Source organism: Setaria viridis, chromosome 2 (assembly GCF_005286985.2).
Source record: "Setaria viridis chromosome 2, Setaria_viridis_v4.0, whole genome shotgun sequence".
NCBI classification, from domain to species: domain Eukaryota; kingdom Viridiplantae; phylum Streptophyta; class Magnoliopsida; order Poales; family Poaceae; genus Setaria; species Setaria viridis.
Window position 1 is genome coordinate 709,375 of NC_048264.2, and position 23,331 is coordinate 732,705.

The 23,331-nt window shown below is 48.5% G+C and overlaps 3 protein-coding genes and 1 pseudogene across 4 annotated transcripts; 2 read left to right on the plus strand and 2 right to left on the minus strand.

The window, feature by feature from the left end:
* Window positions 1-163: 163 nt before the first annotated feature.
* Window positions 164-3,725, plus strand: LOC140220042 (putative disease resistance RPP13-like protein 1). Its single transcript, XM_072292008.1, has one exon. The coding sequence runs from the start codon at window positions 1,167-1,169 to the stop codon at window positions 2,622-2,624; it is 1,458 nt and encodes a 485-aa protein (XP_072148109.1). The 5' UTR covers window positions 164-1,166; the 3' UTR covers window positions 2,625-3,725.
* A 152-nt stretch (window positions 3,726-3,877) lies between these two features.
* LOC117846499 (putative disease resistance protein RGA1) lies at window positions 3,878-9,011 on the plus strand. Of its 2 annotated transcripts, XM_072292006.1 has the most exons (5): window positions 3,878-6,696; window positions 6,831-6,874; window positions 6,953-7,117; window positions 7,367-7,590; window positions 7,655-9,011. In XM_072292006.1, the coding sequence occupies exon 1, from the start codon at window positions 4,516-4,518 to the stop codon at window positions 5,992-5,994; it is 1,479 nt and encodes a 492-aa protein (XP_072148107.1). In that variant the 5' UTR covers window positions 3,878-4,515; the 3' UTR covers window positions 5,995-6,696; window positions 6,831-6,874; window positions 6,953-7,117; window positions 7,367-7,590; window positions 7,655-9,011. The 2 variants fall into 2 exon arrangements, with proteins under 2 accessions (XP_072148107.1, XP_072148106.1); XM_072292005.1 differs by having other exon boundaries at window positions 7,367-9,011.
* A 1,843-nt stretch (window positions 9,012-10,854) lies between these two features.
* Window positions 10,855-13,042, minus strand: LOC117846500 (putative disease resistance RPP13-like protein 1). The gene has a single exon (XM_072292007.1). The coding sequence runs from the start codon at window positions 12,608-12,610 to the stop codon at window positions 11,147-11,149; it is 1,464 nt and encodes a 487-aa protein (XP_072148108.1). The 5' UTR covers window positions 12,611-13,042; the 3' UTR covers window positions 10,855-11,146.
* A 624-nt stretch (window positions 13,043-13,666) lies between these two features.
* LOC117846501 (myricetin 3-O-rhamnoside 1,2-glucosyltransferase UGT709G2-like) lies at window positions 13,667-15,716 on the minus strand (annotated as a pseudogene).
* Window positions 15,717-23,331: the final 7,615 nt, after the last annotated feature.

Genomic DNA, 23,331 nt, shown 5'->3' on the forward strand with positions numbered 1-23,331 from the left:
CAAGACTAGAAAACCGGGGGGGGGGGGGGGGGGGGGGGGGGGGGGGGGGGGGGGTGATAAGGAATTCATGGAGGTACAGAGAACCCCATGTTTCAGGGCAGCTTTGCAGTAGTTGGTGATTCCTGTGACCTCTGGGTGAGGATCTGTACCTTTCTCAGCGGGTAGTGGCGTAGTGCTATTGCTTGACAATGATAGATAGGAAATGTGAATCAGTCTACGGAAAAAGAAGTTCCAAGGGTCAGATATGAAACATCCCTTAGAGTCTTAAGTAATAGACATCTCATGTTGTTCCTCCAAAGCTCCTTTTCATTCCCTGCACCACCTGCTGGGTTATCTTCTCGAGGAAATTAGATCCCTAATGGAGAGTTTTCTTTCTGCTGTCCTGGGTGAGCTGGCCTCTAGATCCATAAATTTCTTCATCAGCAGAAGCTCCAAGCCGAAGGTGATGGAGGTCGAGGACACACTGAAAAGGGCTCTCCTCATGGCTCAGGTAATCGTCAACGAGGCCACAGGACGGAACATCACAAACCAAGCTATGCTCCAGCAGCTGGACATGCTGAGAGATGCCATGTACCAAGGCTGTTACAAACTTGACGCCTTCAGATACCAATATCACGATGAGGAAGATGCCAAACATCAGGTTGTGAGTCATTCTTCTTCTCGGTTGAAACTAAATTCCTTCTGAAGTATTTGAATGCTGTGGCATACATGACATGGTGGTTGTGGTAAGTTCCTTCTGAACACTGCACTCCTACAGGAAGGTACTACAATGAAGAAACGATGACCAGGGTGTGCATTATATTTCATTATGTCAAGGCATACATGCATAGTTTGTTTGACAAAGTCTCTCCTTAAATTTGAAACCACATGTTTCAGGGCAGCTTTGCAGCAGTTGGTGATGGCTCCGGCCTCTGGGTCAAGATCTGTACCTTTCTCAGCTGGTAGTGCTATTGATTGACAATGATGGATAGGGAATGTGAAGCAGGCTAAGGAAAAAGGAGTGCCAAGGGTCAAAGATGAAACAATCTCGTGCATGGACTACTGTATTGGACCGACCTTGATGTCCTTAGAGTCTTAAGTTAGAGACATCTCATGTTGTTGCTCCAAAGCTCCTTTTCATTCACACAACCACCTGCTGGGGTTATCTTCCTGAGGAGAGATCCCTAATGGAGAGTTTTCTTTCTGCTGTCCTGGGTGAGCTGGCCTCTAGATCCATAAATTTCTTCATCAGCAGAAGCTCCAAGCCGAAGGTGCTGGAGGTCGAGGACAGACTGAAAAGGGCTCTCCTCAGGGCTCAGGTAATCGTCAACGAGGCCACAGGACGGAACATCACAAACCAAGCTATGCTCCAGCAGCTGGACATGCTGAGAAATGCCATGCACCAGGGATGTTACATGCTTGACACCTTCAGATACCAATATCATGGTGTGGAGGATGCCAAAGATCACGTTGTGAGTCATTCTCTGTCTCCCTCTAAACTAAGTTCTCTGAAAGGAATTGGTTCTTTCAATAGAAAGACGCTGCTCTTAGAAAAATTGCAAGAGGCCCTTGACAATTTGAGTTCTATGATCCTTGATGTGAAAGAGTTGGTTGTGATCTTGCTGAGCTATCCTCGCCGGTACCGCCAACCTTACAGCATGCATTTCCTGCTGGGCAACTGCATGTTTGGCCGCCAGATGGAGTCAGAACTTGTCATCAACTTCCTCTTGCACACACAGCGTGATGGTTCTAAAGAATTGGAGGTCCTGCCAATTGTTGGTCCTTGTTTAGTGGGCAAGAGCACCCTTGTTGCTCATGTTTGCGAGGATGAAAGAATCCGCGATCACTTCTCAGAAATCCTGTTCTTACACGGCCATGATTTCACAGGTGATGATCTCGCTGCGTTAAGAGAAGGACGACATGCAATGGAATATCAAAACCATGTAAACTTGAACGGAGATAGAAGATTACTGGTTGTTGTTGAGTTAGTTGGTGACCTCAACAAAGACGCCTGGAACAGATTGTACTCTGCTATGCAGCATGTGCCAAGCGGTAGTAAGATCATAGTCACAAGCCGGTCCGACAAGATTACGAAGCTTGGAACAACACAGGCACTAAGGATGAAGTATCTGTCATGTGAAGCATACTGGTGTTTCTTCAAGACCCTCACATTTGGAAGCACAGATCCCGAGATGCACCCGAGGTTTGCACACCTGGCCATGGAGATAGCCAGGATGTTGAACGGATGCCTCATCGGTGCAAACATGACCTCTTGTATGCTGAGGGACAACTTTGACATCCGCTTTTGGTGTAAGGTTCTGGCATTCCTGAGAGGGCTCATGCAGAAGCATGTCTCCAGATTTGGTGGGCATCCATTTGAAGTCATGAACCAGAATAGACCCGCTCATCTTCGGAGGATGGCTGCACCTTCTGAAGACTTGGTGCTTTATCATCTGCACCAGCACCCTTCACAGGAGGAGGTTCCAGAGATCAAAATCCTAGATGTGCTATATGGAAGCGTTAAGCCTCGCGGAAAATTTGATGTCCTAGTGTGGAGGTCTCGCATACCGCCCTACTATAGCTATTCCAATACTTGCGAGATCCGAGAGCTAAAAGTTACAGGTGCCAAGAGGAAGCGTGTGTAAAGTACTAGTGCATCATTGAGTTTGATCTCCGCCCTTCTCTTCTGACTTAATGTATGATTGACGGTGTCGATTATCGAACATGTGGTAGCCTACTAGCCTGTGTACATCGAACAATTTGTCATTTCAAGTTTGTCAGGAGGAAATTGAGTTGTCCAGATAGTATACAATGCCAAGATTTTACAGGAGACTGAACACACACCGTTGCTTTGGGCACCATGGCCTCCTTTGCAGCAGAACCTGCAGGATATCGCCTCTGCAAGAGACAAGCCATCTACAGGATGGCAGAGACGGCAATTTCGCTTTCCCTTGTCAGTCCCCTTCGTCTTCCTCTCAACACTCTCAACACCCTGTCCGGCGGCCGGTTCAGGTCCTCAATTCACCATGTCCGGTTGCCCAGCAAAAACTACAGAGTGCTGGTGCAAAACGAACTCTCTCTCTCTCTCTCTCTCTCTCTCTCTCTCTCTCTCTCTCTCAGTCTCTCTCTCTCAGTCTGAGCTAGGCGATGAGTGGGGTGGGGTCCGCGCTTCCGGCCGGGACAGAAGCCGGCGGTGGCGGCGGTGCGACGGCCGGAGAAGGAACCGACAAGGGGGGAGGCAGAGCCAAACCAGGGGGTTCTGCCCCCTCGGATTCACGCCCCTTCTGCTGTCTCCGGCCTAGCGCCCGGGCCGCTCGAGGCCCTAGCTCCTCTGCGGCGGCTGGCTTGAGACGGCGAGGGAGCCCAACGCCTCCGTCCGGTGAGGCGGCGCCACCGTGGGCCATGGGCGGGCAGCTCTGCTCGCCGTCGCACCGCAACAACAGGCTGCGCCCTGCCTGCACATCTCTGCCTCCAGGTATTCGTCCATACTCTGAACTCCTTTTTGCCCCTGTTCTGAAATCCAATCTGAAGCTTGGCTCTGCAATTTTGTTGCCATTGACTCAGCATTGATTCTTTGTAGTCGATCCGATTACTCTGATTTGCGATATGATAGCTGAAAATAACATAAATTCGTTTAGTAATGCACTGATGACTGCTTCATTTTTTTTCGTACCTGCCAAAGAAATTGTTCCAATAAATCCTGTCTGCAAGGCTTGGAATGGAGACTGATACCTTGGAGATCTCAAGTACCTCTGTATTATAGCAGTGTAGCTACTTGGTTTGCTCTCAGAGTCAAGAACAAACTGTTGCTTGTATTCATCATGTCATAGTTCTTCAGTGACCAAATATGCACTTTTCATCATAATACCATATTTAATTTTTGAGAATGGAAAATACTACTATTACAAGATGGTGTAAAAATACTACTATTACAAGATGGTGTAATGGGTGGAAAATACTACTATTACAAGATGGTGTAAAAATACTACTATTACAAGATGGTGTAATGGGTCAAAAATTGACTCAGAGGAGTTATATAATGTAGAGCCCTTCTCCTTCTGTCGTGGTGGATGGTCTTCGTTTTTCTTTGACTAAGCCTGCCACACAGCTGTCTGTAGAAGACTAGTAAAGCTTTTGCAGCTATGGTCCACATCTTATGAAGCTGGACTCCACATGAGTTGGTACTGCAATGGAGAAGGGAGGAAAATGGGCTTTTCATCATGTAAAAACTGAGGTTGTGTTTGATCAAGTCTCTCCTCAATTTGATCAAGATCGGAAAAAGGGACGAAACTAAGGAACTAATGATGGTGATGGCTCACTAAACATAGGCTCCAGAGTCAAGAGCTGAGGTGGTACTGGCAGTATGTCTTGACCACGTGGGAGAGGAAAAGCCAATCAGAACAACAAGGCGAAGACAAAAGAAGTTCGGAAGGTCAAAGCTTTATTATAACTGCAGAAAGAAGTTCGTGCCATTCCAGAAGCGTTGTTCATTCTCACATCCACCTCTTGGATTTCTCTTCCAGAGAGAGTCCCCAAATGGACATTCTCCTTTCTGCAGTTCTGGGCGAGCTGACAACTAGATCAATAAATTTCTTCATCAAAAAAAGCTTCAAGCCGAAGGCACCGGACGTGGAGGATCGCCTCCATATGATCCTACTCCGGGCACAGGTCATCATTGATGAGGCCATGGGACGCCAGATCACAAACCAATCTGTTCTCCAGCAGCTGGATATGATCAGAGACGCCATGTACCGAGGCTGTTACACCCTCGACACCTTCAGATACCAAGTTCACATCAAAGAGGAGGCTAAAGGTCAGCTTTTGACTCACTCTTTGTCTCTACCCAAAATAAATTCTCTACAAGGTTTGTGTTCGTCCAGTAGAAACCCACAGATTTTGAGACAGCTAAACAAGTATCTTGATGATTTAAGCTCCATGATCCTTGATGCGCAAGAGCTAGTCGTGTTCTTGGCAAGCTATCCTCGCCTGTACCACCAACCTTATAGCATGCATCTCGTGCTGGGCAACTGCATGTTTGGCCGTCAGATGGAAACTGAATTTGTCATAAACTTCCTCTTGCACACACAACCTCATGGTTCTACAGAACTGGAGATCCTGCCGATTGTTGGTCCCGGTAAAGTCGGCAAGACCACCCTTGTTGCTCATGTTTGCGAGGATGAAAGAATCCGTGATCGTTTCTCAGAAATCTTGTTCTTGCGGGACCATGATTTCACAGGTGTTGACCTCGTTACAGTTAGAGAAGGATATGCAATGGAAAATAAAAATCGTGTGTCAAACTCAAACAAAGATGGAAGATTGCTAGTTGTCGTTGAGTTAGTTGGCGATCTAAATGAAGATGCATGGAATAGGTTGTATTCTGCTGATACACGGGATGTGCCAAGCGGCACTAAAATCATAGTCACAAGCCGGTCTAACAAGATTATCAAGTTTGGAACAACACGGGCACTAAGTATGAATTATCTATCCCATGAAGCGTACTGGTATTTCTTCAAGACGCTCACGTTTGGAAGCACAGATCCCAAGATGCACCCAAGGCTTGCATGCTTGGCCATGGAGATAGCCAGGATGGTAAAAGGATGCTTCATTGGTGGGAACATCTATGCTTGTTTGTTGAGGGACAACTTTGACATCGAGATGTGGTGCAAGGTTCTGACCTTCTTGAGAGGGCAAATCAACGAGAACATCTCCAACTTTGGTGGGCATCCATTTGATCTTGTAAACCAGAAAAGACCTGCATATCTTGGGAGAATGGTTACACCTTCTCAATACATTGTGCTTCATTATGAGAATGAATACTCTAAACAAGAGGATCTACCAAAGATAAAACTCCAAGATGTCTTGTATGGAAGCATTAAGGCTCAAGGGAAAGTCGAGATCCTAGGATGGAGGTCTAGGATACCGCCCTACCATAGTTTTGTGGATATTTGTGAGATTCAAGAGGTAAAAAATACCTCTAGCAAGAGGAAGCGTTCTGTACAAAAGAGTCACAATTAGCTAAACTCTCTATTGCTAAGCTTACATAGAAAGATATGTGAATATGTTTTTATAGGAAGATATGTGAATATGTTTTGATAGGGAGTTACAACATTGTCATGCTCTAGTACTACCTTATCATGTATAAAGTTTGTTAACTGTTAACAGAATATTACCTTGTGTTGAGGCATGGATTTCCATGGTATAATGAGAGCCTGTTTGGGATTGCTCCACTCCGAAAAAAAACAGCTCCACTCGATGAACTCCACCTTTTTGTAGCTCCACTCCACCAACTCACAGCATACACATCCAAACATGAATTGGTATTTGTCACCTCGTTCGATTCCAAGTGGCAATTTCATCCACATCCAAACAACAGATTTGGTATTGTAACACATTTCCAATACGAGTCTGCTTTGAGCCCTCCAATATCTATATCCAAACAGACTCTACGTGTTTTACTCTTCAGAGAAATTGATGACCTGACGTCCTAACCTTTGTCCTTCTCTTTGGAGAATGACCATATATTGTGAAGGCGATCCTCCGCGTCTGGTGCTGTTTGTCTGTAATAAGTCAGGACTGCAGAAAGAAAAGAAAATCTCCATTTGGGGACACTCTTTCTTTTTCAGGAAAATACCAGCAGGTGGACGAGAGGAGGACAGAAAGGATACTGGGTCAGTCAAGTCAACTCCAGTGGTCTAAGTCACCTACCAGCTGAGAAAGGTAACACCTCTTGACTCTCGAAGTTGGAAAAATGACTCTCAAATGTTGACTAATTAATGATGATGAAGGTAATGGTCATTGTGAGTTTGACAAGTTCTCCTGAAGTAGCTGACAGCAGCTTTTCCACGTTGCAGGCTGGAAGCTGGACTCCATATGAGTTGGTACTGCAATGGAGAAGGTAGGGAAATGGGCTTTTCATCATGTGAAAACAGAAGTCGTGTTTGATCAAGTCTCTCATCAATTTGATTAAAACCAGAAAAAGGGAGGAAACTAAGGAACTAATGATGGTGATGGCTCACTAAGCATAGGCTCCAAAGTCAAGAGCTGAGGTGGTACTGGCAGTAAGGAAAAGCCAATCAGAACAACCAGGCCTTCGTGATCATCATGGTATTAGACGAAACACTGTTTTTGTCTTACAAAGGTATCAACACGTTCGCAAAATCTTTTGCCCGTCTTCCAAGATATTTCCAACACGTGTGAAAGGCTTAGTCAAACAAAAGAATGAAGACCATGCACCACCTGAAAGGGAGAGACTACATTATATAACTCCTCTCAGCTTTGTTTGATCCCCAAACCACCTTGCAACCGTGTTATTTCCCAAAATGGAGACGATCATCTCTGTCGTCATGGGTGAACTTGTTACTAAATCAATCTCCTTCTTGATTGACAGATACTTGAAGCCTGCAGCATCATCGAAGGGGAAGAACAGAGAGAGGTTGCAATGGATGCTTATGCGTGTTCGTGTCACTGTCGAGGAGGCAGAGGTGAGGCGCATCACAAACGAAGCAATGCTTCAGCAACTGAAAATGCTAAAAGAAGTGATGTACCAAGGTTTCTACATGCTAGACACCTTCATACTGCAAGCCCAAGAAGAAGAGAAGGGCAGTGACCATGGTGCGAGCCACTCCTTATCCTTGTCTAAATTCAGTCCTGCTAAGCGTGTTCGTTTCTCTTGCAGAAGTAAATCTGACATAAAAACGATAGAAGATATGCTTGAATGTGTAGAGATGGCCATTGCCAGTATGAGTGAGTTTGTTATTTTCCTGAGAAACTACCCTCCTATGTTTCGCCAGCCATATAGCGCATATCTGTTTATTGAAAACTGCATGTTTGGTCTCCAAGAGGAGATGGAACGGGTCATTAACTTCTTGCTGCATGAAGAACCTCCTGTTGATGGAAAAATTGGCGTCCTACCAATTGTTGGTCCAGGAAAAGTTGGAAAAACTACTCTTGTTGAGCATGTTTGCCGCGACGAAAGGGTGCATAATCACTTTTTTCGTATTATTCTCTTAAACGATTATGATTTCAGAGAAGAAAGGCAGTGTTCCTTAAGAGATCAAGGAAGAATCAAATATCAAAATGATGACTCAAATGAAGAAATATTTCTGGTTATTGTTGAATTAGTTGGGACTGTGGATGAGAGTGCATGGAGAAGATTGCACTCTGCTTATCAAAGTAGTGTTTCAACCCGCAGTAAAATTATAGTCACAAGCCGGTCAAAGGATATCATAAACTTTGGAACAATGCAAGCTCTTAGCTTGAACTTTTTGTCACAAGAAGCATATCGGTACTCCTTCAAGGCACTTCTATTTGGAAGTGCAGACCCTGAAGAGCAACCAAAGTTAGCATCCATAGCAGTGACAATACTTGATGAGTACTTTGACCAAGGCATATATACACCGTTCGCTGGGCCTTTCATAAATTTAAACAACTTAGCTAAACTGTTAAAGGCTATTCCTGGTGCTCATAATTTGCAGAAGGTTCTTGAATGCATCAGCGAGAACAGGCGGCAAAATGAACTTTTATCTAGAAGAAGCCTAAGTGATTTTGGAATGGAAAATGATTGTATATTTCTTCGCAGAGTAACTGAAACTATTCAATATTGTGTTGTTCATAACCAATATCGGATAGGGCTTGATGGTGAAGAGGCTCCCAACATAACTATGACAGATATTGCTTCTATGAAGTTTCCGCCTCGTGGAAAATTTGAGGTACTACTTTGGAAATCCCACTTGCCACCATATCACAAACATATACATAGTTGCGAGATTTTTGAGTTTGAGGGCTATGTTATCAGGGATAAGGAGGGTCGGAAGAGGAAAAATCTGAGTTAGTTCTACTACTGGATAACACTCTGTACATGTGAATCAATCATAATGCGATTCATGTTTTTCTCTCAAATGTAGGTACTGTACTGTAGGGTGTAATTGTAGGTTATAAGTGTGCGTTTTTTTCTACTTCCTTACCTACCTTTGTTAAGATAATGGAATGACTGATTCAATAGTTTTTGTTAAGTTTAATGTGGGCCACATCTATCTACTGAATCTTTTCTTGTTAAATGCTATGGAACGACCGTCCGGAGCTGGAAACAAATCGGACGCGCACGTGGCATCACATCCTCCACAAATTTCCACTGCATATTTCTGTCCACTCATTGCTCCCACCACACATCTATCTACTACTGCCCCAAGCATACCTATGTACTACTACTCTCCCTTCTCTCATGCCTTATCTCTTCTCCAAACATGCAACGATAATCCACCACCAAACCACCATGGTCGCCGTCTATTGACCTACGTGCTACTCTTGCTTCAATGCCGGTAGCCACGCACACTACTGTTCCTGCTTCTCACGCAGTAGCGCCAGCCATCGCGCAAGAGTGTTGCTCCTTCAATCCCATTCTGCGCTCGCTACCGTGCACATCTGATGCTCTTTGCTCCCTTGTTTGTCAACCATGGATGAGCTCCTCCTCTTCCACACACTCCATGTCAGCCACAATCCTCTCCTGCGAGGCTGCGCCACGGAGCAGAATTAGCACGTCCTACGGCGGTTGTGACCTGGGCGTGCTCCACCGCCTGTGGACCCTCTCCCGGTGCCTGCAGCAGCAAACCCATCTCCCCACCGCCGCCGCTCCTCCCGCCCTGGACGCCGCCATTGACTGCGGGGCTGACGGCTCAGACAGCGGTGAGCCGTTGGAGATCTGGCGCTAGCTTGGGCAGGGCCCCCAAGCGCAGCATCGAGCTTTTCCATCGCCTTGGTTCGTGCTCATTGATGGCCATGGAAGGAGCACAAATGATGCTCGATTCTACATCTGAAAACAGTTCTTCTCGTCGAGCATGTTGCATTAGGTACCCCATGATGTTGCAATAGAGGTTTTTGGATGTTGCAGGTGTTATGGATGTTTGCTGAGTGTTGCATTCATCCCTTCTTGCATACGTATGTGTTGCAATGAGCAAATCTATCTGTTGCGGTAATATTTTCTTGATGTTGCAGTAGATTTACCGGATGTTTCAAGAGCTAATCGAATTGTTAATAGATTTGTGTGAATGTTTCATAACTGAGTCCAATTTTTGTTATGGATGGATGGAGATTGCAATGCCATTTTCAAGGTTACAGTAGGATTTTATGGATGTTGCAACTACTTTTTTCAGTTGTTTCACCATATTTTTATTGATGTTACAACGCTAAGCTAGTTTTTTTTATGCTTGATGCTACAAAGTGGTTGATCCGGAGGGGGAATTCTATTCTTTGGAGGAGATGCGACATCTGCACCCCCGGCGGCGGATCTAGGGGCACGGCCTCACTTGGAGCTCGCCCCTCCCCGAGCCGTGCGAAGAAGATGACGCCCAGAGCCACTTGTGTCTCGTGAAAAATTTTCTGGGTGGTCTATGTTGCATGCAACACGCAAACAATGTTGCGGTGGGAAAATTTTCTAGTTCATCCGACAGCTACGCTTCACCCAATTGGAGGGTTGTGCCTACGTCCGACGCTAGCACCTGGATCGGACGTCCGGGCGCTAGCAGCATTTTCATCTGAAAGGCTTAGTGAAAGGAAAACGATGAAGATTCTGTACACTGTAACTCTCAGCCTTATCTGATCCACCAACTGAAGTATTTCCCAAAATGAAGACAATCATCTCTATAGTTAAGAGTGTTCTGAAGAATCAAATGAAATCAGTCTCGAATCTCAAATATCGAAGTCCTTGAAGTACAGCTCTGAACGTTGCTGTAGAAATCCTTGATGGATAATATAATACAGCTGAACTGCTACAGTGCAGAGGCGTTTGAGACCACTAATTTCACATGTATCCTGAGCAACATATGTTCTTTAACAATAACAAAAAAAAAGGAAAAAAATGCAGCAGTCACCCGCACATCATGGCACTAGAAGTACATTGTGATTATTATCAACTAATATCTCACAAATTGGTGAAACTAAATTACAGAGGAAATCAAACAACCAATTACAGAAATCGAGTGGCCTAGTAGTCTCTCCCAGTTGTAAATGACCCAGTTGCTTAAATCCAGCAGCAACCCAGAGTTACATCTACTGCTTGATCTCGGCAACAATCTGAGGGATTGTGGACAATGTTGTAACTCCCTATCAAAACATATTCACATGTCTTTCTATGTAAGCTTAGCAATAGAGAGTTTAGCTAATTGTGACTCTATTATACAGAACGCTTCCTCTTGGCAGAGGTAGTTTTTACCTCTTGAAACTCACAAATATTCACAAAACTATGGTAGGGCGGTATCCTAGACCTCCATCCTAGCATCTCGAATTTCCCATGAACCTTCATGCTTCCATACATGACATCTTGGAGTTTTATCTTTGGTACCTCCTCTTGTTTAGAGCATTCATTCACACAATGAAGCACACCATATTGAAATGGTGTAACCATTCTCCCAAGATATGCAGGTCTTTTCTGGTTTACAAGATCAAATGGATGCCCACCAAAGTTGGAGATATTCTTGTTGATTTGCCCTCTCACGAAGGCCAGAATCTTGCACCACATCTCGATGTCAAAGTTGTCCCTCAACAAACAAGCATAGTTGTTCCCACCAATGAAGCATCCTTTTACCATCCTGGCTATCTCCATGGCCAAGCATGCAAGCCTTGGGTGCATCTTGAGATCTGTGCTTCCAAACGTGAGCGTCTTGAAGAAATACCAGTACGCTTCATGGGATAGATAATTCATACTTAGTGCCCGTGTTGTTCCGAACTTGATAATCTTGTCAGACCGGCTTGTGACTATGATTTTAGTGCCGCTTGGCACATCCCATGTATCAGCAGAATACAACCTATTCCATGCATCTTCATTTAGATCGCCAACTAACTCAACGACAACTAGCAATCTTCCATCTTTGTTTGAGTTTGACACACGATTTTTATTTTCCATTGCATATCCTTCTCTAACTGTAACGAGGTCAACACCTGTGAAATCATGGTCCCGCAAGAACAAGATTTCTGAGAAACGATCACGGATTCTTTCATCCTCGCAAACATGAGCAACAAGGGTGGTCTTGCCGACTTTACCGGGGCCAACGATCGGCAGGATCTCCAATTCTTTAGAACCATGAGGTTGTGTGTGCAAGAGGAAGTTTATGACAAATTCAGTTTCCATCTGACGGCCAAACATGCAGTTGCCCAGCAGGAGATGCATGCTATAAGGTTGGCGGTACCGGCGAGGATAGCTTGCCAAGAACACGACTAGCTCTTCCACACAAAGAATCATGGAGCTTAAATCATCAAGAGAGTTGTTTAGCTGTGTCAAAATCTCCAGGTTTCTACTGGACGAACACAAACCTTGTAGAGAATTTACTTTGGATAGAGACAAAGAGTGACTCAAAACCTGACCTTTAGCCTCCTCTTCGCTGTGAACTTGGTATCTGAAGGTGTCGAGGGTGTAACAGCCTCGGTACATGGCGTCTCTGAGCATATCCAGCTGCTGGAGGACAGATTGGTTTGTGATCTGGCGTCCCATGGCTTCATCAACGATGACGTGTGCCCGGAGTAGGATCATATGGAGGCGATCCTCCACGTCCAGTTCCTTCGGCTTGAAGATTTTTTTGATGAAGAAATCTATTGATCTAGTTGTCAGCTCTCCCAGAACTGCAGAAAGGAGAATGTCCATTTGGGGACTCTCTGGAAGAGAAATGCAAGAGGTGGATGTGAGAATGAACAGCGCTTCTGGAGTGGCACGATATATCTCTGAATTGAGTAACTGACTCTGGAAATGCAAGAGAGATTAACTGCAGAAATCCATTTATACTAAAGGTTTGACCTTTCAAACTTCTTTTGTCTTCGCCTGGTTGTTCTGATTGGCTTTTCCTCTCCCACGTGGTCATGAAATACTGCCAGTACCACCTCAGCTCTTGAATCTGGAGCCTATGCTTAGTGAGCCATCACCATCATTAGTTCCTTAGTTTCCTCCCTTTTTCCTATCTTGATCAAATTGAGGAGAGACTTGATCAAACACGACTTCAGTTTTCACATGATGAAAAGCCCATTTTCCTCCCTTCTCCATTGCACTACCAACTCATGCGGAGTCCAGCTTCCAGCCTGCAATGTGGTATTTTCCTGAAGAAGAAACAGTCCCCAAATGGATATTTTTTTTTCTTTCTGCAGTCCTGGCTTACTATAGACAAACAGCACCGGACGTGGAGGATCGCCTTCACAATATCTGGTCTTTCTCCAAAGAGGAGGACAAAAGTCAGGTTATCAGTTTCTCTGAAGAGTAAAACACGTAGTAGAGAATTTGGAACCAGTGTGAAAGATGATTGGCGTTTTAAGATGAATGGTCCTTGGCGTGGAAGAGCTAACCATGCCCATGATGACGCCTAGACTGCAAGAGCACGTTTTGTTGCTCATGTTTGCAAGGATGAAAGGGTCCATGATCATTTTGGAACAATTGATTATGTTCTTTGTGTGACCTTGGCTTTGCAGATGGTGAGCTAGCATTCAGAGAAGGATGTTCCATGAAACATCAAACTCGTGTATCAAATCGCTTTGCTCTGTTTTCATCTGTACGCTTGGCTACTTGCATGAAAGCATTGGGATTTTGTTGACCACCTCTCATCTGATGAGAATGTAATTTGATCGATTTCTTTTCCATAGTCAGCAGCAGAGAAAATAGTAAATCACACTTGTTTAAATTTCATCTGAAGATGCTGCTCGCCGTCAGTTTAAATTTCACTGCAAGGATCTCAATGCATTTCATATGCTATAAAAGCCTCATCAGATTGCTTGATTTCTTTTTCTACTGTCCAAGAACTTCAGTTTCAAACACACCTTGAAATCTCAAATACTCCTACCTCTGTACAGTAGCAGCGGAGCTACTTGTTTTGCCATCAGATACAGAGTTACAGAGATGACTGTCTCCATCAGATACACATACACACTTGGTCTTCATTTTTCCTTGACTAAACCTCTCACAAGTGGTCGACTGTCGTCATCTCTGGATGGATCTTATTGCCCGACGCTGAGGTCGGTGATGAAGCCGACGAGCCGCTCCAAGTGTGACGCCGACGAGCCACCTGGGGCGACGTCCACCCTGAGCTGCCGCGCCATGTCCTGCGCCGCCGCCCTGATCTCGGGGTCATCCATGGCCTCCCTGACCATCCTCGCCACGACGCCGCCGTCGAGCACGTCCTTCATGTCGAGCCCCGTCTTCCACACTGCCCCCACGAAGCGGCTGACCGTCTGCTGGTCGGCGAAGTAGGGCCAGCACACCGTCGGCATGCCCTCGGCGGCGGCCTCCAGCAACGAGTTCCACCCGGCTTGCGTCACGAAGCACCCCAACGCCCGGTGCCGCAGCGCGCGGTGCACGTCACGGTGTGCCGCCCACTCCACCACCAGCACCTTCTCGCCGGCCGCCGCCGCCGCCTCCCGGACGACCGACTCGTGCCCGACGCCGCAGTCAGACACCATGTCCGGCCGGAGCACGCACAGGAAGGGGTACCCGGCGACGGCGAGGCCGCGGAGGAGCTCGGCCAGCTGCTCCGCCGAGATGATCGTGAGGCTCCCTAGGTTTAGGTACACCACCGACCGGTCGGCGTGGCCGTCCAGCCACGCCGCGCAGCCGCCATCGTCGTCGTCACGCGCGGCGGGTTCTACTTCTACTCCGGCGGGCCTAGGCCTGGCGTGGAGCGGGCCGACGGCGAAGACCTCGCCGCGCACCCGCTGCACGATGCGCGCGACCGTCTCCGCTTCCAAGGACGCGGCGGTGTTGACGATCACCGCCCGTGACTCAGCGCAGCGGGCGGCGGTGCCGGCGACGGCCAGAAGTACGGGGACGGGGTCGGCGTCGGACGACGGCGCTACGCGCGGGAGGTCTCGCCGTCGCAGGAAGCCCTCCATCCCCGGGACGCCGCGCACCGGCTCGTCGGAGGCGGCGGGGATCTCGCCGAGCTCCAGGAGCCAGGGCACGGACAGGTAGCACAGGAAGCCGCACGCGCTCTCCGTGCGGAACGCCAGCGCCGGGACGCCCGCCTCTTCTGCGGCAGCGATGGCGAACGGCATGGTGCCGTCGGCGACGACGCACGTCACCGGCGGACCACGGGAAGACGCCTCCGTCTCCGCCCGCAGCAGGGCGCAGAAACGCCGCGCATCCGGCCGTGCGCATGGACTCGAAGAGGTCCATGAGGCCGGCGACGGAGCGGGGGTGGTCGTCGGGGAGGCCGTCGGGGACGGAGAGGACGCGGAGGCGCGGGTGGTGGGGCGGCGCGGGCGCCCCGGCGAGGGCGAGGCGGCGGAGGTTGTGGTCCGTGTGGAGGAAGGTGACGCGGAGGCCGGCGTCGAGGAGGGCGGAGGCGAGGTGGAGCATCGGGTTGATGTGGCCTTGCACCGGCCACGGGAACAGCAGCACGTGCGCCGCCGCCGCCGACATCGATCTCTTGCTCAGTATGGAATTCTGGATGCTGTCGTCTCCGGGAGGCGGTTGCCACTGCCATTTATGGTCGGTCTCGGCTCCACCGCCGTCGAGCTTGTCGTCAATGCTTTGTCGTCTCGGTGGAGTGGTTCGTGGTTGCAATGTCTTTGTTGCTATTCTGGATAAGCTTTAGGCTGGCTTCAGGGGCGGATCCAGAACGGGATTGCGCCCCAGGCTGAGCTGTTGAATCACACCTAAAATAGTCTAATTTTGTCTCCTAAACCTCATTTTATTAGGCTAAACAGCACATAGGTTAAAGGGACTTCATGGTCTCGCCCCGGGCTGCAGCCCGGGCCCTGGATCCGCCCCTGGCTGGCTTCATCACCTTTTCTGTGCTTTGGAGAGGGTACATCAGTAGGTATCAACGGCACGCATATTTATGGTGATGGTGATGGAAACCAAAACTGCCGTGCATGCATGGACCGGTCAATATTGTCTGTTTCTACTAAGATCTCCTTTGGTAGAACTTCTCCAAGTGCTTCTTCATCGATTTTTTGAGAGGTCTTTTATAGTACACAATACTACCTTGTACTACTGTTCGAAAAGAACTCATATGTAAGGATCCGACGGTTGAGATTAATTATATACTACTAAAACCTTAAACTGTAGTATAGATAGTATGCATGAGTAGTATATGTGGTATAGGGGTATGATGGGAAAGATACGAGCTCTAGTTTGGTCTCCACTCTACCGCCAGAGATCGGCAGCCTCAGTAACCTCGACTTCGTCGACCTCTCCGGAAACTTGCCGGCGTCCTTCGTTGGGATGCGAAAGATGCGGGAGTTCGGCGTAACGTTCAACAATCTCACCGGCGAGATCCCAGGGCGCTGTTCACGGGCTGGCTGGAGCTCGTATCGGGATGGATCTTCTTCTTCTCGGACCACGTCGCCGGCGCGGTGATCGTGGCGGCCGACATGCCCCGCGAGGGCCAGATCACGCTGGCGTGGCTCTACGACGCGCTCAACGTGCTCCAGGGGGTCAGGCTGCTCGCGTGCAGGGGACACTACACCGTCGACCTCGGGGCAGGGATCCTCTTCGACATGATCGCCGGGTGGTACTTCGACGTGAAGAACAGCGACGGCAAGAACGCGCACTGTCGCAGCTGCCAGTGCCACAAGGCTCTCCTCTCGCACTAGCTATCACTGATGTGATTACGTTTTGGCACTTCTCCAAATGCCAACCATCGATGGCCAATTGAGGATTAGTTCATCTCAAATCCTTTTTGAGTTTTTTGCAATCCCAAATAATATATGTTGTGCTAATTACAATTTTACCCATACCAATAAACAGTCTATATTTTATATTACCACCTAGTAGTATTGTGCACCGTAAAAGAGCTCTTTGAGAGGTCCACCATAGGGGTAATTTCAAGCTGGAGAGAAGCCGCAAAACAGCCTACATAGCAGAGGAGACAAAAAAGTAGCTTCATTGGCTTCTCCTCTCTCTTTAAGCATTAAATTATCATACCCATATTGCCATTGAGACGCCATTTGCCAAACGTTTTGCAAAATAGCTTTAGCTAAACTAGAGAAACTACTCCACCAAAGGAGCTGGAACTGTTTCGGCAGGAGCGGGGGTCTAATTGACGGTGCCTTCGTCGTTGCCTTGAAATGGAGTCCATCTGTGTAAAACTGTAAACAGCGCTATACTGTTCACTCTTTCTTTTTAGGTGGTGCATCTCCTTCATTGCTTTGGCTAAGCCTGTATCACATAACTGAATACCAATATACCATAACTAGAACACAGGGCGAAGATAAGGATTTCGTGGAAGGGGAGAACACTGCCGTTGCAGGGCAAATTTGCAAACAATTTACTGCAGAACGGGGGAACAACGAATCTGTTGGGAAGTGGTTGATCCAATTCCCAATGGACGGGTTTTCCTCCATCTGAAGCTACTCGGGAAGAGTTTTAAGCTTCATTCAGCTTCGTCAGAGTTGAGGCCACAAGTCCTGATGCATGCTTCCTCTGTTTCCATCTGATGAGAATGTGGTTTCATCCATTTCGTAACCATGGTCAGCAGAGCAGAAGTTAAATCACACCCTTCTAATTCAAAGGCGTGTGCGTATTATTGGAAGATGCTAAAATTTGAGTGGATATTCAATCATGGAAGAAGAAGAATGTTACGCTAAGATTAGAGGGTGCACATGCTTGAAGCTGAAGGTTTCAGTATGACGGTCGCTGACGAAGAAGGTTTGGGAGACAAGGGACATGGAGTCAAGCGGCGCATCCGGGAGCTTACACCACGACAAGGCGGCGGAGGGCTGGCCAGCAGCGGCTGCAGGTCGAGGAGCTCCATGGAGAACTTGACGAGCACGAGCCAGTCGCCAATGGGATGAAGGCATGAAGCTGAGGCTCCCGTCGTGGACGTCGAAGCAGAGTCATGGATGCCCCTACAGTCCTGCAGTCTTCCTTGGGACGCATGACCAGGATCTTGGACCCATGAAGGTGGCAGGGAGGCAAATCAGGGGTCTATGTGCAAATAATCGCGATCCAAATAGGGGGCTCCGTGCAAATACGCAAGGCCTGCGAGATGGCGCCCGGGAAAGCGGCACCGCCGCCAGCGAATGCCGAGACCCTTCCTGCCAAGCACTCTGCCCTTGCCGCCGCCAAATCCACGCCACGACCGCTGCTTCCGGCCTCGAGCACGGGCTCCGCTCATGGCCCTTACGCCCCTACCTTCTCCGCCGCAGCAGCGCTGGCACTCTGCGACCGCAGGTGGCTTGAGACGGCTTCGAAGCACAATCCCATGCGACGGCGGGGAGGCTGGCCCACTTCCGGCGAGGAGCTCTGCCCGCCATCGCCCCGCAAGAACCGCCCCCGCATTGCAAATTTCCACCTCCAGGTATAATCCATACTCTGAAGTCTGAAGTCTGCCTCGTGTTCTTCTGCTGGCTTGTTCTCTGATGCGCCTCTTCGCCCCCTCCATGGCCCTGCGCACCTCCTCCGCGCGCCTCTCCTCCTCCTCCCGCGGCTTTGGCGGCGGGTGCGGGCCCCAATTCGGTAGCAGCGCGGCGGGTGCGGGCCCCAATTCGGCGACGGCGTGGCGAGGCCCCGGCCTCCCGGCCTGCGGTGGCGTGGCCTCCTCCCGGCGGCTTCGACGGTGGCTGCGGCCTCGTGGCCTCCTCCCGGCGACGTCTCCTACTTGATGCTCTCCGACGCCCACCTCCACATCAACGCCCACTTCACCTAGATCCAGGCCCTCGGCATCCGCTTCAGCAGCCGGCGTTGGCGGGGGCAGGGGTCCCCGGTCGGCCTGCAGGCGGATGGAAGGGGCCGGAAGCTTCTGTGGGCGGCGGCTTCGGCGGGTTCCGGAGGACTATGCCGGCGTGGAGGTCGCGAAGAGGGCGGCACGAGAATTGCTGTTGATGGCCGGCGACACGCCAGCACAATGGCTTACTATGCTGGTGGACGAGCACATACCCCTATTTGTGCTGGCTCATGGTTGCTGGCGGGTGCAGAACCCACCAGCACATTGGTGTTTTGACCGCCAGTAAAAACGTTTTTTGGCGCAGTGTTTAACAACATACGACCGATTAGATTGCGACATCAACACGCACCGAACTCAACACATCTCAAGCGGCAGCAGAGCCGAAGCCTTTCCACGGGACCCACCAACATTCACGCTCATGTATTCGTTGAAACCTCCAGGTGTAACCCTATATCGATAGGGAACCGATAGAAGCAGACTGCACCGCACCGAGACGGCCACCGCCCATGTGGGACCCTCCGCTGTATTGCCGCTGCAACACCACACTCCACCTGATAGAGTGATACCACCGAATGCAGATCTCTCACAGGCTGCCTCACAGTCGCCACCACGATAACACAACGCGCGGGCGCCTCACCATATCCGCCATTGGACTCCACCTCATTCTCGTCGTCTCGAAGAAACGCCACGCACGGGGCCTCACCATGCCCACCACAATACTCCTTGTCACAGATCTATTTCTTTTGTCGCCGTTAGAGTAGTGAGCAATGTTGCCTTGCTCCATAAGATCTCCACCAATCAGCCAAGCCGCCGCCGCCGTAGGTTGACTTCGCCTCGTTGCTTCACCCGCACAAAAACCTCCGCCGCCATGTCAACAAGCTAGAGAAGTCACTTGCGCCATCTTCCAGCGATGTACCGCACTGGGTAGCCTAGCCAAGCTGAGCCACCCGCCGCGATCTGCTACAAGCCTAGTTATCCCACGATGTCGTTGTCGCAAGTACTGTCCTCAGACGCAGTCCCACGCCGCACTGACCATTGCCAAGCAACGTCAGCCACCGTGATCCACTGCAAGCAGCCAATACCGACAACCATACGACAATCCCTGGTCACCACTATAACTGCGATCACCTTCACGTGGCCTCAGCAACACCTGTCCAGCTTGTCACGCAGCGGAATTGCGCCATGAGCTGCAGTCGCCTAGATGAAATGCCATAAACCGAGATAGGTATCTAGAGACGACGCCTCCAAAGAGGGTACGACACCAATGGCTTCGACGTCGCTCGTCCAGGATCTGGACAAGGTTTTCATCTAGAGGACCCCGTGCAGCAGGGTTGTAGCTCAAACATGACGCCCCCAATGGGGAGAATGACACCCTAGGGCGCCGCCGTCATCTCCACCAGCAAGAATGCCGACGAGGGCTTTTGCTCGGAGCATCCCAACCTCTCGCTACACACTCACGACTCAGCACTCCCGGACCACAGTCACACAGCTCATCAAGGGCAGCGTTGCCTCCGCGCCTCCACGCACTATGCCGTCGTACCTCCACCTCCGCTCGCTCATTAACTGTGCTGTTGCTGACCTGCAAGACATTGGCCAAAACTGTTCTCGCCTTGCTCAAGTCTCTGGCTGACCGCCCGTGCGAGGAGAAAGGTGGTGCTAGGGCTGGGATGGCCGGCGGTGCTAGCGGCGGGGGATGAGCCGACATTGATGGTAGAGACAAAACCAAACTAGGGGCAGTATACATATTCCTCATCTGGAACAGGGGTCTATATGCAAAATATTGGATTGCGATAAATAGTCCTAATCCAAAAACAGGGGTTATTTGCATATATTCGGATCACGATTAATAGTCGCGAACTCGCGATCCAAACTGGTCTTTTCGCAACTGTTCCTAGCCGGCGACAGGATACCTGTGAGGTCGCACGCTCGCCGCTGGCGATCTGGGACCTCCGCTGGCAAGCTGCGCACGGCGGCAGCTTCAGAGTGGAGGATGCCGAAGGGGGCGTTGCAGTTGCGCGGCAGATGAGAAAGATGGCTCAATTCAGGTGTGGGGGACTCGATCCGCGGCGAGGAGCCGGGATTCAGGCGCAGAGGACCTCAATCCGATGACGTGGGAGGAGCTCGGTTTCTTCTTCTCTGCCTCTATTAGGTCTCGCCGGCAAGCCTCGATTTAGTGGCGCGCCAGGCACTGCAGGTGCCAATTTCGGGTCTGAATCTTCACTTGCAGGTATTCATTAATGCTCTGAAAACTCCAATCACCTCTGTTTTGCCCAGGGATCTCAACTCCAATCTGAAAGCATAGCTCTGTCTTTCCTGGTGTTAGTTTCACCACCCTTGATTCGTTTCAGCCCATCTTTGTATTCACCAAAATGGGATATGCAGTGGAAAAGAATCCACACCAAATATTTGCTTTGGATGAGCCATCCATTACTAACTAGCAATGAATCCTACCCGTGAGAACATAAGGGAAATTGGTGGCAATACCTTCAAATCTCAAATGCTAGTTAGCTATTACTTGTTTCCCATTTGGATACAAATGATGGTTCTGTTAATCTAGTTAGTACTAGACTTCTATTTGTCAAGTATATATGCTCAATCATCCCATGTTTCCATGCTAAAAAAATTATTTTTTAAAGCACTATATGAATGTAGGATTCTCTTCAGAGCACAAACACAAATAAGAGCGAAAATGTATAGGGAAGAAAGTAGGAAAGGAAATGCCCGTATACATATGCTGTACAATAATAATTTACAGTACCTAAATTCTTAGAGAAAGAACATGAATGCAGAGATATGGGTGATTCTTGTCGCCAGTAAGCTAACTTAAAATCTTCCTCTTCTGACCCTGCTTACTCCTGGTAACCTCACACTCAAGATCAAGAATCTCACTGCTATATATATGGTTATGGTATGGCGGCAACTGAGATTTCCAAACTAGAAAGTCAAAATTTCCATTCGGTGGAACACTCCCAGAAAGAACTTCTAGCATAGTTAGTTTGGGAGTCTCTTCATTGTCAAGCGCTATCCAGTTATAATTGTGAACAACACAATATTGAGTAGTTTCAGCTGCTATCGGAAGAAATATATGATCATTGTCCATCCCAAAATCACATAGGATTTTTCTAGAGGTTCATTTTGCTTCCTGTTCTCCCTCGTGCATTCAAGAATCCTGCACCAATTCTGCATGGCAACACTAGATTTCAGAAGGTTTGCCATGTTGTTTAGATCTGAAAAAGGTCCAGCGAATGGTGCATATACGGCTTGGTCGAAATACTCCTCGAATATCATCCTCACTGCTATGGATGTTAGATTTGGTTACTCCTCAGGATCTTTATTGGTTCCAAACACAAGAGCTCTAAAGAAGTACCAATATTGCACACGAGACAAAAATTTCATGTTAAGGGCTTGTGTTCACTGGTAGAAAACTCGGTATTAGTCCGGTTGGTAGGGTGAAAATTTCCCGAAAACCAATCCGGAAAACACAATAGAGACAAAAGGGGTGCCTTTTGTCCCGGGTCCCTGAACTGGGACTAAAGGGTTTGCGACGCCAGGTGCCGGATAGGCCCCCTTTTATCCCGGTTAGTAATACCAACAGGGATAAATGGTTTTGCAAAAAAAATGCAAAAAATAAATCCCCGGGGGGTCCCCCACACGTGCACGCCGCAAGTCACAAGTCACGCGATTTTCACCTGAAATATGCGCGTGCGCGGTCCGTGGGATTCGAACTCACGACCTCAAGCCTCGCGCATATCCATCCCATCTACACACCACATCTGACTATATAGGGGAGGAAATTCTTTTGTACTAAATCTTGGGGATCCTTTTATCCCGGTTTATAATACCAACCGGGATAAAAGACCCCCTTTTATCCCGTTGGTATTACAAACTGAGATAAAAAGTTTTGAGAGATTTAGTTCTTTTTTAGCCACCGGGATTAAAACCCCCTTTTATCACGGTTGGTATTACAAACCCGGATAAAAAGGGTACGAGTACTTTAATTCTTTTTTAGCCACCCGTGGGGGACCCTTTTATCCCGGTTAGTGTTTTCAACTAGGATAAAAGATCCTATTTTATCCCGGTTGGTGTCGTGAGCTTTAGTCCCGAGTGGTAACACCAACTGGTATTAAAATGGTGACCTTTAATCTCGGTTGGTCTTACCACCCGGGACTAAAAGGTCCCTCACGGGTAGCTGATTTTTTCACTCGGGACTAAAGAGTCCCCCACGGGTGGCTGATTTTTGATCCGGGATAAAAGGACGCCTTTAGTTCCGGTTGCAAATACTAACCGGGAGTAAAGCTCCGCGCACCTCCTTGTCTCTCGGGCCTACATTAAACCGGGATTAAAAGGGAGCGCATCAAAAGTCAGTTCTCTGTTAGTGGTTGTTCCAAAGTTTATTATATTCTCTGACCGACTTGTTATTATAACTTTACTGCCTCATGGGATGCTACTTTGAGAAGCAGAATGCAACCTTCTCCATGCACTCTCCTCAATATTCCCAAGCTCAATAACAACTAGAAAATTTTCTTCATTCAAGTCACCAGATTGGTGTTTACTTCTACTTCCATCTCTTTATTTGCACTGCTGTTCTTCTCTGAAATCATTATCACTTAGGAAGAGAATATGAGAAAAGTGATTACGCACCCTTTCATCGCAGCAAACATGCTCAACAAGTGTTGTGTTTCCAACTTTTCCTGGACCCACAATTGGTAGCACGCCA